General features: G+C 35.9%; 1 protein-coding gene across 1 annotated transcript; it reads right to left on the bottom strand.

The window, feature by feature from the left end:
- Positions 1–598: 598 nt before the first annotated feature.
- LOC104596253 (very-long-chain aldehyde decarbonylase GL1-4-like) lies at positions 599–15,919 on the bottom strand. Its single transcript, XM_010257338.3, has 10 exons — positions 15,706–15,919; positions 15,380–15,603; positions 15,064–15,296; positions 12,854–13,073; positions 11,320–11,695; positions 11,121–11,228; positions 10,470–10,670; positions 2,499–2,597; positions 2,212–2,388; positions 599–947 (listed from the first exon to the last, which is right to left on the bottom strand). Exons 1-10 carry the CDS (start codon positions 15,763–15,765, stop codon positions 762–764), a joined length of 1,884 nt encoding a protein of 627 aa, XP_010255640.1. The 5' UTR covers positions 15,766–15,919; the 3' UTR covers positions 599–761.
- Positions 15,920–19,660: the final 3,741 nt, after the last annotated feature.

Raw genomic sequence — 19,660 nt, 5'->3', positions numbered from 1 at the left:
GACCTCCAATGAAATGTGCACACACACACTAGCACTTGAAATAAAAATCTGTTGATGTGATGCCTTTAATCTATTGCAAATTATGGCACGTATTCACATTTTTTTGAGGGGTCTCTCAATTGTCGGGATGTCATGTGATCAACTCAACTACTTGATTAATGCTTTTGTTGGCTAAATTATCGAATATATAGGAAGTTATATTGTTATTTCAAAGAATCAAAGTTAGGAAGAACAAAAGGGTCAAAGTGTAATAGATGCATGATTTAAGTGTTCATAATTTAATTAGTCTTTCTGTACACAGTTGGGATAAGGCTTAAATGATAATGAAAGTCTTAAATTTTCATATTTATATATATGGGTGATGTTGTTTTAATATCTATCATTTCCTTCTTTCTTTCATTTCCTTTTAAAATAATTGAATTTACAGATTACTCCATTAGTTATGTAGTTATTACTGGTTTCTAAGTTTGCAACTTGAGCCGGTTCAGGTTGAGCTTTTGTCAAAATTTGAATGAGCCCCAAGATGAAGCAATGTAAATTGAGATGCATTAATTCTTAGAGAAACTAGCACTGTAATAATGATAAGTAGATATACGTATAATAAATATTAAATAATAATAATAAATCGCTTATAAGTTTAATTTCAAAAGCCATGGTCAATGGTCAAATATTAGTAAATACATTTCAATGTTTTATGAATGATACATTGATACATCTGTACCTAATTTATTTCACACCCAACAAACACCAATAACTCTTAATTAATTAAGAGATGTGAAAAGTGGGGACTGGGGGGACAAAGGAAGGAAGCCATGACGCAGAGCCGCAACGTATACCTTGTGCACATCAAGCATGGTTTCCCCGCATTCATGTTCTTTCCATCCTTCCAATGCATGCACTATTCCTGCTATACGCCATGCGCTCATCACCCTCCTTGGCAACCAATTCTGCAATCATCCATAAACACATAACTCAATTACCTCTAAGAGGGAGTGTCAATGGTGCAATTCATCATCAGAAACAGCTCAGTTGCATATGCAGCTCTCTCTGCAACCTAAAACAACACCTAAGCTCCACTTCAGTCTTGGCTATCACCTCCTTGTAATACCCCACTTTATATTAAAGAATGGAGGAGGTAGGAGGTAGGTTATTTATTCGGGAGGAATTAATATGGTAGGACAAAGCAAATTGAGGTCTTCCCTTTTTTCTTTGAATGAAGATAAGAGTAATGTGGTGCAAATTTTGCATCAATCTTTTAATTAGGTTCAGTTTGAAAAGAGTGTAAATACAAATATGTACAAGGTTTGGAAATACCATATATACAAGGTTTTGTACCGGATATATTTGTATTGCATTTTGCAATGCAAATAAATTTGCATTGATGTAAAATTATGATAGTGCAAATGATTTGAGTGTAAATTCTAACCTATTTTTGTTTCAAATTTTAGCTTATTTTGTTTGATTGCAGTACAAATGAAGTAAACAAGAATTTGCATTTTTTACATTTTGCACTCCCATGCATTTGCACTGGTGCAAATAAAATTGTACTGCAATCAAACACAGCTTTAGGCTGAGTTTGTAAGGAGTACAAATGCAAATACGTAGAGTACAAAACCTTATATTTTGTATGTATTTACGTTGTACATATTTCCATTTGTACTGCTTCCAAACTGAGCCTTATGTGCAAATTTTACATTGCCAATGAATACAAATGAAACAAAAACTGCAAAGTTTGCATCAGTTAGGAATGCAAAATAATACAAGATACAAGGTTTGACACTATGTACATATTTGTATTTGTATTGTTCTCAAACTGAGCCTTGGAAAGAATACAAGTACAAACATGGATAGTACAAATACAAATATATAGAGTGTAAAACCCTTCGAAATACAAAATACAAACATGAACAATACAAATACATATACAGAATACAAGAATTTACACTCTATTTATATTTGTATTTGTAGGCTCAGTTTGGAAAGAGTGCAAATACAAATATATTCAGGGAAAAAGCTTCTATATGGTATTTCTAAACCTTTTATTTGCAATGTATATATTTGTATTTCAACTCTTACCAGACTGAGCCCAAAGTACAGTTCCACAGCTTATGGAGAGAGATGAAAATTAAACGAAGTTCCAAATGCACCAATATAGAATAATTGATTGCAATGTATAAGCTTGAATTAGAATGTGTATGATGCTCAACCAACCTCACATGAATGGACGTTCTCAAAAGCCTTGGGGATGGCCATGGCCGGTGTGTTATAATAAATACAATCCTTGCGCACTTTCTTCGGTGGAAAATGTGAGAATGGAATAAAATGAGTTCCTTTTGGTGCCTTCCTCTGCTCTTCACTTGTTATAACTCCTTCATCCACCAACCATACCTGCACTAGTGCAGTGCTGGATGTTCAACTGATCTAACAACTTGTTTAATCCTCCCCCTTCCACCATTTATGATCTATCTATCTATCTACTTGAAAACACTGGTACATACCTTTTGGGAGTAACTACTTGAAAGGCTCAAGTTACTCCACAACTCCTTAGGAAGTCGTAGTTTAAGCTTCTCAAGATCATCCTTGCATGCCACAGCTACCTGTTCATGGTGCGGTGTCCCAAGTTATGTCTTTGAAGGAGATAAAAGGGTTTGGAGTAGATCAAAGGACAAGGGTCTCAGTAGTAAAAATGATTTTTGCACTCATAATGTCGCAATGAATATGGCATTAAACAAAACAGAATGGTAAAATAGGATCGATATAGCCAATCCCTTAAAACTAAATTTAATGACTTAGAAACAAATATTAACTAAAAATAAATTTAATATTGTATAGGGTATATAATGACTTAAAGATTTTTCTCACCTATTGCATTGGTGATATTTACCTGCATCGATACCCAATTTTGGACTTTGGCCGTATTGACATTTTGATCATTGATCACTAGTTGCCTCTCAAACGTGAAGAGTATAAAGCACAGTTATATGGCATTCATGATATCAAGTTAGGGGTTAATCATGGCCCAACTAGTCTAGGGTAGTTTCGGGCTTAGACTGATCTAATGTGTAAAAGTCCAACACAGGCCAAGCACAGACTGTAGGACTAATTGTGGTCCAGGCTTGGGCTAGAAATCTAAAATTCTGATTCGGTCCCTCTGGCTCAGTGTAATATTATATTAATTTTTTAAGTTGATGCAACATGTTATGGTTTAACTGTGTAATAAAATTTAAATGCATACTTCTCTAAAAAAATTAAAATTTAAATATAAATAATACAAATAACTAGCTAGATTCACTGGTGGAGTCTAGTGGATCTAAGTAGGGTCGGGCCTAAGCCTGTTTTCTAGGCCAAAGGTATGTACCCTACTTTTTTTAAAGTTGTAATGCCCGGCCCGGCCTGAAATGATGGATCACGGGCTGTATTGGGCATGATACGATTGTATGGGTCATATTGTGCTGCCTGTGGCCCGTGGGCTAACATGGCCCAGCACATGGCATGGCTTGGCCCGTAGTGGGCCGAGTGTAGCTCGCCCAAAGAACTAGTCATTAGAGACTCCCTCCCCCCAATAACTAGTTTCAACTTTTTTGGGGGGGTTCTAGAAATACCCCCCAATAGCTATAAACAACTATATAGGGGGGTATTTATGTATTTTGGCTTGGGGGAGATAAAATGACAATAATGCCCCCCAACAACTATATAACAACTAGTTCAATGAGGTATTTAGGTAAAGTGAAAAATTACTTTACAATGATCAAAATACCCCTCACAACAATTAAAAAATGGCTAGTTTTTAGGGTATTTTGGGGAATTAAATTATTTTTAGTTCCTATAAATAGCTTTATCCTCCACCATTCTCATGACACCAATTCTCATACTCTCTTATACTCTCTTAAATCTCAATCCCTCATATATCACACTCTCACATATACTCTCATACTCTCTCTACTCTCTAATTCTCAACTTGAATCAAGTTTCAACAAGAATAAGACTTGCTTGGATATCTCAAGTTAGCAATTTTGTAGACTTAGAGGCTTCAACCGTTGAAATAAAGTTGAGATTCTGAACCAACAATCTGGTTAAGTGCAATTAAATTAATTTTTATTTTTTTATAATTAAAAAAATGGTCAACTCCTCTTGCTCTTGACGCCAATTCCCTAACGTGCTCAATGTCGATGTTCAGTCACAATATGATAGTGCTAGCGCTGATATGAATGTTATTGATATTACTGACATTCCCACCACTAGTACTGCTACTAGAAGTAGGGGAAAGAAAAAGAAGAACACTAGGTTGATTAGCCCAATTCGGACAAAAATAGAGGTTAAGGGGAAGGGAAAGAGAGTCGTTTGTCAAAAATGTAGGAGTGAATTTAGCTACAATAGTAATGGTAGTACCATTCACTTGAGAAAACATTTGAGACACCATATGATAAAAGAAGGGAAAGAAACATCACAAGCACAAATAGGAAGTGAGATTTTTGGTACTTTTAAATATTCGCAAGAAAGAATGAGTCAAGAGTTAGCAAAATATATTGTACATGTTGAACACCCATTTTTATTAATTGAAGATACTAAACTTGAAAAATTTTTACATAGATCTGTAAATCTACAATTTAAAAAAGTTTCTAGAAATACTATTAGAACATATAATTTAAAATTATTTATTCATATAAACAAAACATAATTTCTATGTTATCAAATCTTAATTCTAAAGTTGCAATTACTTCTTATGTTTGGACATCTAGGTTTAATATAAGTTATATATTTGTGTTACTGGTCATTTTATTGATGAAAAATGGTTTTTACATAAAAGGATTTTAAGTTTTACTAGGCTTGAATGGTCACGTATTGGCCCAATTATTGCTACACATATTTTAAATACTTTACATATTTATGGAATTAAAAATGAACTTTTTTCTATTAGTTTTGATAATACCAATAATAATGATTCAACAATAAATATTTTAAAATCTCAATTAAAACAATGTTTAAATGGTAAATTATTTCATATTAGATGTGCATGTCACATCTTAAAATTATGTACTAGTGGGGACCCGTGTGGTGCATAGGACTTATTAAGCGAAAGCTAAATAATAGAAAGACTCATTTACTAAAATACCCCTTATAGTTTCGTGGATTTAATAAAACATACCCTATAGTTAGCATTTTACTAAAAACCACTTATAATTTGTAATGGATTTAATCAATCTTTCATTAGATGACAGTGGAAAATGATAGTGTTAACCCTAATGTTCATTTAAATAAGTATAACCAAAAGAAAATAAAAATAATAATATCATTTTTGCCCTTAATAAGACACAGGTAACCACTCTATTGGCTATATTTGGTCAATTTTGTTTTCTGTACAAAAAAGTGTTAGGAGTATTTTTAGAATAAAATTCATAGGTTTAATGGCTAAACAAACACTCCTTAATGAAATGTTAATTAAGTAAATAAGTTGTAAGATATATGGGATGTTTTAGTAAAATAAAAATTATAAGGTAGGTGTAAGTAAATATGTAAAACTATAAGGTGTGTTCTAATAAATGACCCTAATAGAAACACATAAGAGTATACAATTGTTTTACATTTTCAAAATTTTAAATAATTAATAATTATTCATATTTTATATACTACTTTTAATAAATTTTTTATAATACAAAAATAACAATAATTAATTTTAGTTAGGTTTATTCATCAAACTGATGAAACCGATCAAGTCGACTTGAGTTGGTCAGTTTTCTAGTATTTTAGGTTGGCTTTGGTTCAAAACTTTTCCAATTCGACCAAGTTGGATCAATTTCACTTTGGCCATTTGAAAACCGACCAAAATTGAACGACCTAACCATGGATATATATTAATTTTTTATATTTCAAATATAATTTTAATACGGAAAAGTGGGAAATTTCCCATATTTATTAGTCTAAAATGTTTTATATCATAAATCTAATTTTTTAATACTTGCACTATAATTTTCAAATTTAAATTTAATTTTTAAGTTTAAATCTTTTCAACTGATTGACCAAACCAAAAAATTGACCCAAACTGGTACAACTTGTGTGGGTTGGTTTTCACAAAAGGCCAACAGGTTTTAGCTTACCAACTCCCCAACCTGACCAAGTCAATTTGGTTTAACAGTCTCATCTATGACCAAACTGAACCAACTCATGAACACTCATAATTTCAACTAAATTAATAGTCTCATCTCTGATAAATAACAATAGTTTAATATCTAGTAGTCATTGAAAATTTATAGTGGAAATAGACAATTATTGAAAATATATTAATAATGAAAAAAATATAATAAGTACTAAAAATATATTAACTTAGTCAATAAATAGTATAATCTCAAATATTAGATTAATCTCTAATAAGTTATAAGAGAAATACAATAAATACAATAAGTGCAATAAATTAAATTTAAAATTTTCAATAACAGTAGTTTAATCTCCAACAATTATTGAAAGTTTTCTATTAAATAACAAAACAAAATAAGTTTATATATAGTCAATGAAAATGCATTTATCACAAAAAACAATAAATAATTATTGATATAAGTGAAATTAGTTATTTACAATATTATGTAAAAATATTAAATTATTATTACTTTCAATATTATGTTATAATTATTTTTCTACTTTTTAGATTTTTTAAATTTATTACATAATTTCTTTATTTTAACTTTTTCCAATCTAGTTATGTTAAGTATTTTGTTATTTAAATACTTAAATAATATGTAAAATATTTAAACTTTAAAATATTAATTATTTATTGGGTTTAATTATCTATAAAATCATAATTTATACTATTATTACATAATTTCATTATTAATTTTATAATATATTAAATTATTATTAATTTCAATATTAAGTTATAATTATTTTTCTACTTTGAAGAAATTTTTTAAATTTATTACATAATTTTGTTATTTTAACTATTTAAAATCCAGTTATGATAAATATTTAGTTATTTAAATATTTCAATATAATCTATAAAATATTTAAATTTTTTGTTATTTGAATTTTATTTATTTAAATCTATTGCATATTATTAAATATTTGGAAAACATTTAAATTGATAATCCAAAAAAATGTAATTTAAATTGTTAGTACATAATTTCGTGATATTTTTTAAAAGTATAAAATTATTTTTGTGTTTTAAATAAATATTTTAAAGTTATTATATAATTTTGTTAGAATATTTAAATAATTATTAAATTTTTAATCCAAACTTTATTTAGGTAGACATAGATAAAAAGTAGGGGAAAGGATAAATAGGAATTAGAGATATTTTGGAGAAAGTGGGGGAGGCTATATATATATATATATATATATATTCAAGATGCTTTAAATATTATTTATCATCATATTTCTAAAATTAAAAATTGTATAATAGATACTAAAAGTTTTGGAGCAAGAAAACAAGATTTTAAATATTTATGTCAAAACTATGGTTTAAAATATAAACATTTTGTATTAAATGTTCAACATAGATGAAATTCTACCTATTCTATGTTAGAAAGTTGTATTTCTTACAAACAAATTTTTACTGATTTTTATAATACAAAAATGCCACAAGATATTGTACTTGAGGAAGATTGGGAAATGACAATTTGTACAAAAGAGTTTTTACAAAATTTTTATGATGTAACTAATGAATTTTTTTTTGTGTTTATTACTCAACTAGTTGTCTTTTAGTTAATCAATTTTTTATGATTAGTGAATGTTTTGCAAAATATAGAAAAACAAAATCCACAATTTCAAAGTATTTTTGAAATAATGGAAAATAAATTTTAAAAATATTAGGAGAAAATTTCTCTCATTTATTGCTTAACTACAATATTAGATCATAGGATTAGGAAAGATGATTTAGAAGTTTTACTTGAATCATATTGTGAAAGTATGAATATTGAAATTGGAAATAAAAAAGAAGAAGTTAATATTATTTGAAATGTATAGTTTATATGAATATCGAGTGGTAGGGTATAGGACATCTAGTACAGGTGCAAATTCCACTTCTAAAACAGCTAGTTGTAGTAGTGGAAAAGACGAAATTTGGTCTCTAATATGTAAGAGGCAGAAATCTACAACCACTTCATCAACAAGTTCATTTACTGAACTTAATTTTTATTTATAGGCAAGTTTTTCTACTTTAATTGATTCTTTCAACTCGAAGGAACGAGATAATTTTGATATTTTAGCCTGGTGGAGAGGACATGAAAAACTATCTAGTCCTTGCCGCCATGGCATATGATCTATTAACCCTTCTGGTGCATACAATTCCCACGGAGTCTTATTTTAGTGTAGGTACTAGGGTGTTGGACGACAAGAGAGGCTGCATGAATGATGAAAGTCTAGAGATGTGCTTCGGCCTTAAAGATTGGTTGGATGCTGAGAATAAATTACAAGACAAAGGAGACATGACATTACACCTAATATTTCACCTGAAGTAGATGATGAAAATCAAGGAGATGAAGATCTATGTGGAACTTGAAGAAAAATGATGAAGTCAATATATTTTTTATTTTTTATATATACTCAATATTTCAATTATTGTATTTTTTTTCAATTTTTAAAATTATTGTATTTTTTTTATTTTATTTAAATTAGTTGTTATTTTTCAATAATGTAATTTTTTATTTTCAATTTATAATTGTATTATATTTTTTATATTGTATTCCATTTTCTATATTTCATTCGTCCTTTGACCATTGTATTGTTCAAATTCAAGAAATAAAATTCCCATTTTTTCCAATTTGTTGTCCAATTTGTATTTTAAGTATTTAAGTATTTTTTTTCATTTCTTTGTTAGATTTTTTATTTTTCCAATTTGTTCCGGAAAGTGAAGTATTTTAGTTTTAGTGTTTATTTAGCAAAAAAATATAAAAGAAAATCAAAATGAAAAAAAAAACAACTTGGCCCGATCCAGCCTAGGCCCAAGTCCCAACCCATAGCCCAGTCTAACATGGGCTAGGCCCATGGCACGACTTGCAACCTGTGGCACGGCCCAGCCCAGCATATGCTTGGGCCATGGGCCATGCCAGGCCAACCCCCCGAAGTATCCTAGGGGAGAGAACCACGACCCGACTCGGCCCGCATGTCGACATGGCACGGGCTGTACGCGGGTTGTGCCATGCTAGACCAACATGACTGGATTTGCACCTCTACATTTTTTTTTGTTTAACATCTTAGGTTGTGTTTGGTAAAGTTGTTTTGGTGTGTTTGAACCCATTCTAGAATGAGTCACAGCAAAACATGTCCTTTTAGGGGTGTATCTCGTACCAAAACAAGTTGTGGCTGGTTCTAGAATGTAAAATCTTGTGCTAGTCTAGACAAACTTGGATTTCCTACTCACTTTCTCTACATGCACTCTATCCACCAATGTTTTAAAAAACGGCCCAAAACCAAAACCGTTTTGGCCACCAATTTTTAGGTCAATGGTTCAATCGTTCGGTTCGAACAAATGACCTGTTCTTACACAAAATTAGAAAAATAAAAAAAATAATTAAAATATAAAAAAGGCCAAAAACCATTGAATGGGTCAATGGTTCGACCACCCGGATCAACAAGTTATTGACCAATTCAACGATTTTTGGCCAGGGACCAGGTTTGGGGTAAAACAGAACTGATTGCTTGGACAGTTCTCGAGGAGAATGGTCCAACCATCCAAGTCAACAATGGTTTTAAAACATTGCTACCCACAATAAACTACAGCTTCACATCTTACAATACAAGATTGGGATGTGTGGCTGCAATTCAAGGCAGGTAGAGACTAGCTAGAGAATAATGGGCAAGAAATCTTATTTGAGTCCAGACACATTAATTTATCATGTTCTCAAATGCACCACACCCTTCATCTGTGTTTATCTCTTATTTGCTCCTCATCACAGTATGGGTGTCAATTGGACTCAATTTAGTCCAATCCGATTCAGTCCAATGTGAGTCCATTATAAATGGACTAGGTCCAATCCAATCCAATGAATATTTTAGACCAGTCGAATTCAATATCTGAACCGTTCAATCTATTTAAATTTGTTTTGATTTAGACTGATTTCAACTCAAACCCGATCCATTAACACCTATATTCTTATATATATCAATGGACTAGATATTGGCTTAATCCAACCTAATCCAGTATGAATTTATTACAGACGGACCAGATCCAATCCAATCTAATAAATATTTTGGATCGGATTGATCCAATCCAATATATTTTATTGGTCCGTCCAATCCATCCAAATTGATTTTAGACTGAACAGGGTCCAATCCAAAGCGGGTCCATTGACACCCTTACATCACAGTGCAGAAACTTATTTTTCTAATCAGGACACACCACACTACAGCTCCCAGAACAAAACAAGCCCTTATTCCCTATTTTGGTCCAGTCTGACCCATATCTTACGTAAGCTACTATTCACAAAATAGTTTCGATCATATCACTTGTAGGCTTTCATTAGAAGAGAAAGACAATGTACCTGAACCCCTTTTTGGCATAAATAGAGGGCAATGGCACTAACAATTTTGTACGGCTTTCCTCTTAAAAGTACTTGTTTTGTTCCCTTTGGTATGGTGTTAAGAACAATAGCAACCACCAAGCTACTCCCGTCCACAAGTCTAATCTTGAGTTTTGGGTGTTTCTTGACATACAGTTCGCCATTTCCGTTCAATTCCTCTCCCTGTGCAGCACAAATCTTCTTAAATGTCAGTATTAACAAATTTCTACTGTAGATATCAACACCCTACTGAATGAATTTAAGAAAATGAATGACTTTTAGCTTTAGATTTTGGTCATAAATTTGACATACAACAGAGGATCAGACTGGACAGTCGAATCAGCTGATTTACAAACCGGACATGGCTCCGAATCTGATTATAGACCCCAAAACTCTTCAACCGGGATTTGGACTGAATGGCTGAACCGTTTGACGTAAGAACCGATGGTCAAAGCAATTCCATTTCCGGTCCGATTTCCAAAACCATGATACTAATCTATGTTTTATGGCTAAAGCTAAAAAAATCATGTTTTAATTAAAGTTCTATGCAATAATTAATACTCACACACTTCTTTTTTGATAGATATAATACTGACAGACTTAATCCCCCAATACAAGAAAATAGAACCTTGCCTGGTTTAGAAGTCCCAAACTCAACACCCTGACACCTCCTGCATCGGCTTCCAGTACAGCTTTCTCAATCAAACCATTGATTGAATCTCTTTTCCAAGAAAACAAATACTGTAAAATAAAATCTAATCAATGCATGATAACAAATATCACAAACTATATGAACTAAAGAGAGAGAGAGAGAGCAAAGCTTCTTAATTACCTGGAAACTGTATCTTGGTATCGCCCATGTTTGCATCTTGAGTTCATTAAACAGATTCCTCTCCACAGTAAAGATGGAACTGGAGATCCATGCAAACAACATGGACACGTACGTCACAGGCCATAACATCCATAGATACCATTTTGGAGTGTAGGGTCCGGAAGCTAATGAAGCAAATCCTGGCCGTAGATGGTAGATGGATTCTAGCGTAGTCAGATGTGTTAGATGGACTACATGTGGTGTCTCCTGCTGTCCTTTGTGTGAAGTTTCATACACTGTATCAGAGGAATCATCCATGGTGGCATACATGTAATCATATATAGGCATGAAGAGCGAGTAGTTGGTTCGAAATTTTGTGTGGTGAAGAGAGTGGAACCTGTGTTGGATTAAACATTAATTAATTCTCTACATGTTAATTAGAAATCAAGCTTCCATAACATGGGTAAGGGTACAAGTAGGGCAGTCTGGTCCGGGTTCAAGCTCAATCCAGGCACAACTATAAGAATTGGGTCCAAGACTCGAAGTTGGATCGAGCCTGAGGTTATGTTTAATCTGCTTAACCCAAACTCAGTTCACACTGAAATTTGATGCATGCAGGTTGGGTTAGTCTGGTTTAAGGGTGTCAATGGAGTACTGGTTTTGGATTGGATCCCGTTCAGTCCAAAATCAATTTGGATGGATTGGATGGACCAACAAGGCATATTGGATTGGACCAATTCGATCTAAAATATTTATTAGATTGGATTGGACCTGATTCGTCCATAACAAATTTATATTGAATTGGGTTGGATTAAGCCAATATCTGGTCCATTGATATAAGATAAGAATATATGTGCCAATGGATCGGGTTTGGGTTGAAACCAATCTAAATCCAAATGAAATTGAACAGATTGGGTGGTCCAGACATTGAATTGGACCGGTCCAAATTGATCCAAAACATTCATTGGATTGGATTGGACCTGGTCCATTTATAATGAACTCACATTGGACTGGATCGGATTGGACTAAATCCAGTCCAATTGACACCCCTAGTCTGGTTAATTGGTCACTTCAAACTAAAATTTAACATAAATGTCACCACATCAGCACCACATAGGTGTGTTGGCATTAATTGTGCATGAAACCACTGTTTGGTTTCACCGTTTATTAAATAAACACTAAAAATCATAAATGCTTGGATTTTAAGAAAAATTAAATTCTTGTTTTCTCCAATACCCCAACATTTTTTAAAATAAAATGCTTATGTGGCACACTTTTATGGGATATTAGTCTGAGGTAAAAAATAAAAATTGTTTAAAGTAATGACCAACCGAACAATAAAAACAAAAAAAAATTATTTAAAGTAAAGTTGCACAAATAAACGTTTAAAGCAATAAATGGCCCATCTATGAACACCCACATTACCAAAGATATACATAATTAAACTGGACGTTCAAGCTACATATAATGATATTAATAGAATACGTTGTGAATTGTTTCAAAATCAGAATGTTTAGTAGTCTAAAATGAAAGGTTTAAGGGTTTTTAGACTTACGATGGAGTATACATGAGATACTTGAGAAAGGGAAAGATGCTGAAAAGCCTCTTTGGCACCATCTCGAAGTTGCAGTGCCCCATATTGTTCATGAAATCAACGTAAGTGAAATACAGACCAATTGCTCCAAGCGAGATTGTCCCAGTAAATACCGTGGCCATGATGGGGATTGAGAACAGGCTAAAATAAAGCAAATGTTCTGCAAATGGATGAACCACAGCTGCCACAAGCAGAAAACAAATTAGAGGGAAGTTATATATATATATATATGAGTAAGATTTAAGTACAGAGTGTTCGTCTGTATGAATGATATCCTACGTACTTTCGTCCTATATTTGCACCAGCTGTTCTACTATTTGGCTTTGGAAAATTCAAAAATTTGTTCACTGGTAAAGCTTATTTCAATATTTGCTTTTAATTTTTTCATCTAAAGTCAAAGCTGATGGATGAATAAAATCACTGGTTTTAAGAATTTGTTAATTTATTCCATTTATATGTATATGTTGGTTCAGTTTTACTGGCATTTGGTAAGAATGTAATTGTATCTTGAAAATAATAATAAATACAAATTTCAACACATATTTGCATTTAAAATGAGGAACAAACTTTACACTCAATGTTGGTCAATATAAAAAAAGGCAGATTCCAGTATTGGGATTTGTATTTGTATATATCACAACTAAAAATATTTGACAAGAGTATAAAATTATCATTATAAAATTAAACCAACTTTGTATTTTTATGAATCAGACATATTTTGTATTTATATTGCACAATTTTGTATTTACACTCTTCCTAAAGGGAGCCATATAGGATCGATATGGTTAACGAACATTGGGGTCAAAGACATGGATCGATTTGGTTAACGAATATCGGGTCAAAGACATGGTGAAAAGAGAATAAGAAAGAAAAAAAAATCAGAACCAATAATGTGGGATTCAATCCCATTTTAGAGTTGAAGCAGTTATCCGTGAGCATATCTCCCCTGCAACCTCCCAATGAAATACGAACAGACCAGTGATGGAATTAAATTACAAGCATCACTTTGAGCTGCTTTTTAGTTTCCAATGCTAGAGTGCCTGTGTTTCACTGGGGTTACAAGGGAATGCTGCGACCGCAGTCATAGGAGATGTAAACTAGGGATATGATCTCGGTGAATCCAACCTGAGCTTGGATTGATTCAGCATAGGATGGGCTTGGATTTTCAGTTATTAGGCTGGGTGTAGTGTGTAGGTCCAAAACATTGTGATTTTCAACCTTTTTGGGATGGAACCAGGCTTAGGCTTTAAGAAGCTTGAACCTGGCCTGAGTATACGCAGACACAACATACATATATATAACATCTTGCCTGTTTCAACAAAAAAAAAAAAAAAGAGTTTTTATAACCATTTAATGCAGTGGGCTTAATAGGCCCGCCTGAGATTGATTGACCACCCGAGATCATAACCCAAATCGAACCGAGTATTGTCAAATTTCAGTTTGGGTTGGAGATCAAATTTGACTTGGGCTCAGTCCGAGCTCAGGCCTTAGGCCCAGTTCTTTGGGTTGGGTCTGGATCGACCTTAAACCTGGCCCAGCATGCCCGACTAACACCAACACCCCTGATACCGTGCCACGTGGATGATTGTAATATACGACAGCAAGAATAAATGGCAAAGGAAATAATTATTATGAATTATGATATTTGCATTCTCACCTACCCCACCTTCTGGTTTGAATGAGAAAGGAGGAATGCTACCTAATAGCCATGCGGGTTGGGTCAAACCTTACGTCCTATCTTTGAATTCACTAAATTCCGGATGTTTTGTTCTGGTTTGAAGATTCTTTTTAAATTAATAAATAATCCTACCATGAAATACAAACTTTTGCACCCCTCTCACCCCCATCATGTACTTATTAAAACACCCAGAAGAAATAACTAACACAGACAAATAAACAAACATTTTTATTAATTTAGCGTATTATATTGTTGGTATGGACTATGAGATTGAACTGATGGTGATCATGATCAAATCTAGAGGGCCCCTTATCTGAAGGTGGGTCATCTTCCATCATTGTATTCCCTTATTTCCTGATGGACATTTATATTAGAAAATATATGTACCAAAATATGCATATATGCATGTATAACGCTGAGAGCATGTACATATATGTACATTGTTATTGATGCATGTATATATGTATTTATGTATGGTATGAAATGATCTTACATGTAATGGGCTCAGTGACAACAGAGGCATGATGATGGGAATGGTAGCGTGAATAAAGAAAGTGATGGTGCAGAACTCTGTGAAGCCAGTAGTAGAGAAACTCCACGGGGCCAGCGTGAAAGAGTATGACGAGAAATATGCCATCCCACCTCCACATTGGCAATCTTGAAGCTCCAGGAAAGATTTGTGGTATGATATAATTGACAATTCCATTAAGAATGATCTGGTCATCCCTGCCAAATAAGCTCATGATTTCAGAGAAAGAAGAAGGAAAAAGAGAGAGAGAGAAGAAGAAGAAGAAGAAGAGACCAGTTACCAGTTTCTTTCTCTGTCCACTTGTTCAAACTCGATACCCTTGTGAACGATCCTGTGCTTGCTTTTGGCAGTCTGGTAACGAGCTAAGCTTATCCATAGCTGGCTATGAAGCATCCTCGACAGCAAAAAGGGGAAGGTAAGCAAGTAACCGACGTCCCTCTCATTTTCATCCTTGGTAACAAATTGATAAATGCTATGTACTACCCAAGGCGCCAAAACCACATACTTGAACCATAAAAATGAAAAGAGAAGAAATTGATCAGATTAGTTTCGAACTTCACAAGCTACCGAAAAATGAAAAGAAAATGAAGAATAAGAATGAAATACTTTGAAGTTTCCGAGCTTTTGCCATGGCCAGTTGGTCAAGGGACCTGGTTTAGAAGCCATGCTTTACTTATCGAATCTCGATCGGTCTGCAGGTTGAAGATTAATGAGTTTAGGCATGCACCCCGCTGCTGCTTCAAAGAATTTAAATATACAACATCTCAAACGGTTTTGTTTGTGGTGTAACCTCCTGTAATGCAATGATAATAGGAAAACCGGCCGGCCACAATCGCTCGTGAAATCTATAAATAATTTTGATTTTGATTTTTTTTTTTTTTTTTTGAAGGAACCAGGAGCCACGCCTTAGCCCTGGTGAGGTGACAATTAATGGCTACGGTGAGGTGACAACCATCTGTGACTTATTCTGAATTATTGAGCATGTAAATGGTTAGTTGGGTTGGTAGGTGAAAATAAAAAGCTTACGAAGGCGATTCTTTTAAATGCCATCCAGAGAGAGAGAGAATCCTGCATTTGTTGGATGTGTTCACACCTTCGCCCCTGAAGGAGGCACCCTACAATGCCCCACGGCACATCTCGACCTTGTATAATACGGTAGATGTTCTTAATACAAGGTCGGGATGTGCAATGTGGGGATGTAAACTCGTCAAAGTGGGAATGGCATTTACTCTATTTGACCGTTATACTGAGTCATAAATAAATGTGGAGTACAACCATGGAAAATCAGATTGAACCCACTCGGTCGATTTGGGCCGGATTAGAAAACTGTGGACCTGACTTAACTCCCTGTTGAGTTAGGGTTAAATCTTGAGCAACCTCATCAAACTTGTGCATGACGTGTTCTTATATCCGAAGAATTTGTAATCCATCAATTGGTATCATAAATCTTTTTAACAATTAGGTAGAATTTATTCAAATTCATGGGTGGATTTGGATTAGCCAAAACTCTTCAAGTACCACGTGTTCCTGGCAACATAGATTTTTCCGTGATAAATATAAATATGTTACAGTAGAACAAACTGAAGACACAAAAAAGTTTGATAAAGAATAAAGAAAAACAAGAACAAAAACACCAACAAAAAATTAAAGAATCACGTGATTTGGCTTTAGCTACATCTGCTGGAAGGAAGATATAAAATTCATTGTATTCTCTCAAAAACCTTTAACCCCACACACTTTAATTTTGATTCATTCACAATACCAACAATCTCTCTATCTTTTTGTACAAACCAAATGTCATATCCATACTACTCTTGTGGCCTCCATTTCCATCACAAACCACTATTTCTCCACAAATGCAGATTAGGACATAAAGTTGGCCACAACGAGAATTCAAGTAACAACACAACAATATGAATATATATGCATATATGCATATATGTGATGGAGGGTGATTTGACCCAACCTCTTAATCAGGGGACACGTGGATATGACTCGACGTAAATGACAGTTCAGCATGACAGCTTTGTCACAATTCGGCGTAATGAGCTCGTTGAAACCTCAGCAGGACTGTTTGCCACAAAATAGTTCGCTACAGCTCGCTACAAAATGGCTTGTTGCAAGGCAGCTCACTACAAAGGAGTTCGCTACAAGGGAGCTCGCTACAAAAGAGCTCATTATTGAGCAACCCAAAGTTTTTGGGAAACTCCTTACCCGACAAGACCGTGTCTGTCAGATTGCTCCTATGTCTCTTGTCTAGCAGCGCAGCACCTGCCAGTCCAAAGGACTACGCCCACGTCTCACGTCAGGCGGCGTCATGCACGCCAGCTCTGCATAACGTCTCTCAACTGACAGGGCCATACTCTGCGACGGTTACCTGCATCAACTGAATCAGCCTGGCGAGTAACAGCTGTAGCAGAGAATCAGAGGCAGTTACACCCGATTTGACAGAGCATCAGTATACAAGGACTCCAACTCCCAAGGAAAAGGGTAATCGAAAATCGCGCATCTTCACTCTTAACATTTATTCCTTCGCAACTCTCACAGTTTTCCGCCGAGTTCTAAATTAAGCATCGGAGTATTCCCGCTGGGCGAGCTCCCCGGGAATCCTTTACCTTCTTCCTTGCAGATACCTCGTCCAATGCTAGATAGGAGCATAGCCCCTGCCAGCTAGGAGTGACCAGATCGCGCTACATCATTTGGCGCCGTCTGTGGGAAACGCTTCAAAAAGCCTCTCACCAAGCAACTTCAGTAAGATTTCAATGGCTTCCTCCAGCAACGCTGGACGAAGTGCCGACCAAAACACCTCCGGGGAACGACCTCAGCTCCCTACCGTCTGCATTGGCCAGTTAACTGTACCCCTCTCCACGGATGGAGTCCCTACCCTGAGCGCGCCTCAGGTCATGGCGCCAGTAAGTGCTCCACTCCCTTCGTCGGTAGAGGCGACATTTGTAGAACCATCAGTTCTCCCGGTGGTCACTGCGTGTGAGCTATGCAAGCTCAAATGCAGCAGGTCCACTAGTTTCAGCTGTACTAGCAGCAAATGCTCCACCACGTTTACCAACAACAATACCAGCAGCAATTTCCACCGCTGCATCAGCATCAACAGCATGTTCCACCTCGAAACCTCGGGCTTGAGCAGCAGGCCCAGCCCCGACACCCCGGTACGCAGCAGGCCCAGCCCCGCCATCATAGTGAGCGTCTCCCCCGCCGAGGAGAGACCTCCCAAACTCAGAACCCTCTCGAAAGCCAGGTCTCATCCCATGGCAGGAGGGAAAGACAAGTTGCTCCCCCCACCTCGTAGCCTGTAGTCATGTCGGGGGCCTCTCAGCCAGTCAAACCCGTGTCGTCTCGGCCTTCACAGTTCGAGCTTCCGTTCGCCGAGAACCAGTTTGAGGTCCTGGCCGTGGACTATACACAAGGCCCTTTAGTTCACAATCATCAGCAGCAATCCGAGCCCCACCTTGGGCCCATCGAGCTCGGCAACACAGAAGCAAGCAGTTCTAACGCCGAGCCAGCGAAGTAGCGGAGACGCCGTCGAGCTCGCCGAACTGCCACTCACAACCTGCCCGAGCTCAAGGGTAAGGAAGAGGTGAGCTCAAACGAAGTGAAAGCCACTCCGCTCCTCTCAGTGTCGCCCCCCTGTCTCTAGAACTTCTAGTCGTCCCCATGCCTAAGGACTTCAAGGTCCCTCCCTTGGACAAGTGTGATGGATCGTTCGATTCAAATGACCACGTCGACGCCTTCCAGTCGCAAATGCACTTGGCAAGGGCCAGTGAGTCCTGCATGTGCGTGGCCTTCTCCACCACCTTCAAAGGAGTAGCCCGCACATGGTATAGGAACCTCACGCCCGGGTCAATAAGAAGCTGGGCGCAGTTCGCGCAAGTCTTTACCTCCCATTTCGTCACCAGCAAGTGGTGCTTGAGAACCCAAGAAAGCCTCCTCGGCATAGTCCAGAGAGAAGGGGAGCCTATCTGCAGCTACATCAAGTAGTTCAATGATGCTTGCCAACAGATACCCCTCTTGGACCCCGCAGTGCGACTCACAGCAGCCAAGAGAGGCATAACACACAAGGAGTTCAAGTGGCATGTAGTTGTCAACCAGCCTAAGACTGTGACAAAGGAGGTCCTTTACCTCCGCGAGTTCCTCAAACTCGCGAACCAGTTCATAGGGACAGAGGAGGAGATTAACCAGAAGAATGAAAATGTGCCTAAAAAGAGGAAAAGAGAAATTGAGCCCTCGACCCATGGGGACAATAAGAAGAAGAAAGATCCAGCTCGGGGGGCAAGACCAGGTCAACCTTTCTGAGCCCCTCCAGCAGAAAGAACTGACTACACACCCCTGAATGCGAAGCGGTCCGAGATCCTCATGGCAATCAAAGACACCCCGTATGTGAAGTGGCCACCCGCCTGAAAGGGGACCCCAATGTAAGGAATAAGAATCTATATCGTAGTTCTTATAAAGATCATGGTCACAGTACCGAAAGTTGTAAGAACCTCTGTGACGAGATAGAAGAGCTCATCTGTCGTGGATACTTAAGGAATTTTGTACAAAACCTAAT

This window comes from Nelumbo nucifera, chromosome 1 (genome assembly GCF_055504915.1).
Source record: "Nelumbo nucifera cultivar China Antique chromosome 1, China Antique-T2T, whole genome shotgun sequence".
Taxonomy (NCBI): domain Eukaryota; kingdom Viridiplantae; phylum Streptophyta; class Magnoliopsida; order Proteales; family Nelumbonaceae; genus Nelumbo; species Nelumbo nucifera.
The sequence above is the reverse complement of the archived record's forward strand: the minus strand, read 5'-3'. Positions and strand labels throughout refer to the sequence as shown.

Coding starts and splice junctions, on each gene's coding strand:
- LOC104596253 (XM_010257338.3), bottom strand. CDS start 15,765: ATGGCTTCTAAACCAGGTCCCTTGACCAACTGGCCATGGCAAAAGCTC. Junction 11,696..12,853: donor TATCTCATGTATACTCCATC/GTAAGTCTAAAA, acceptor AATCCAACACAG/GTTCCACTCTCTTCACCACA. Junction 2,598..10,469: donor TATGCCAAAAAGGGGTTCAG/GTACATTGTCTT, acceptor CACCATGAACAG/GTAGCTGTGGCATGCAAGGA.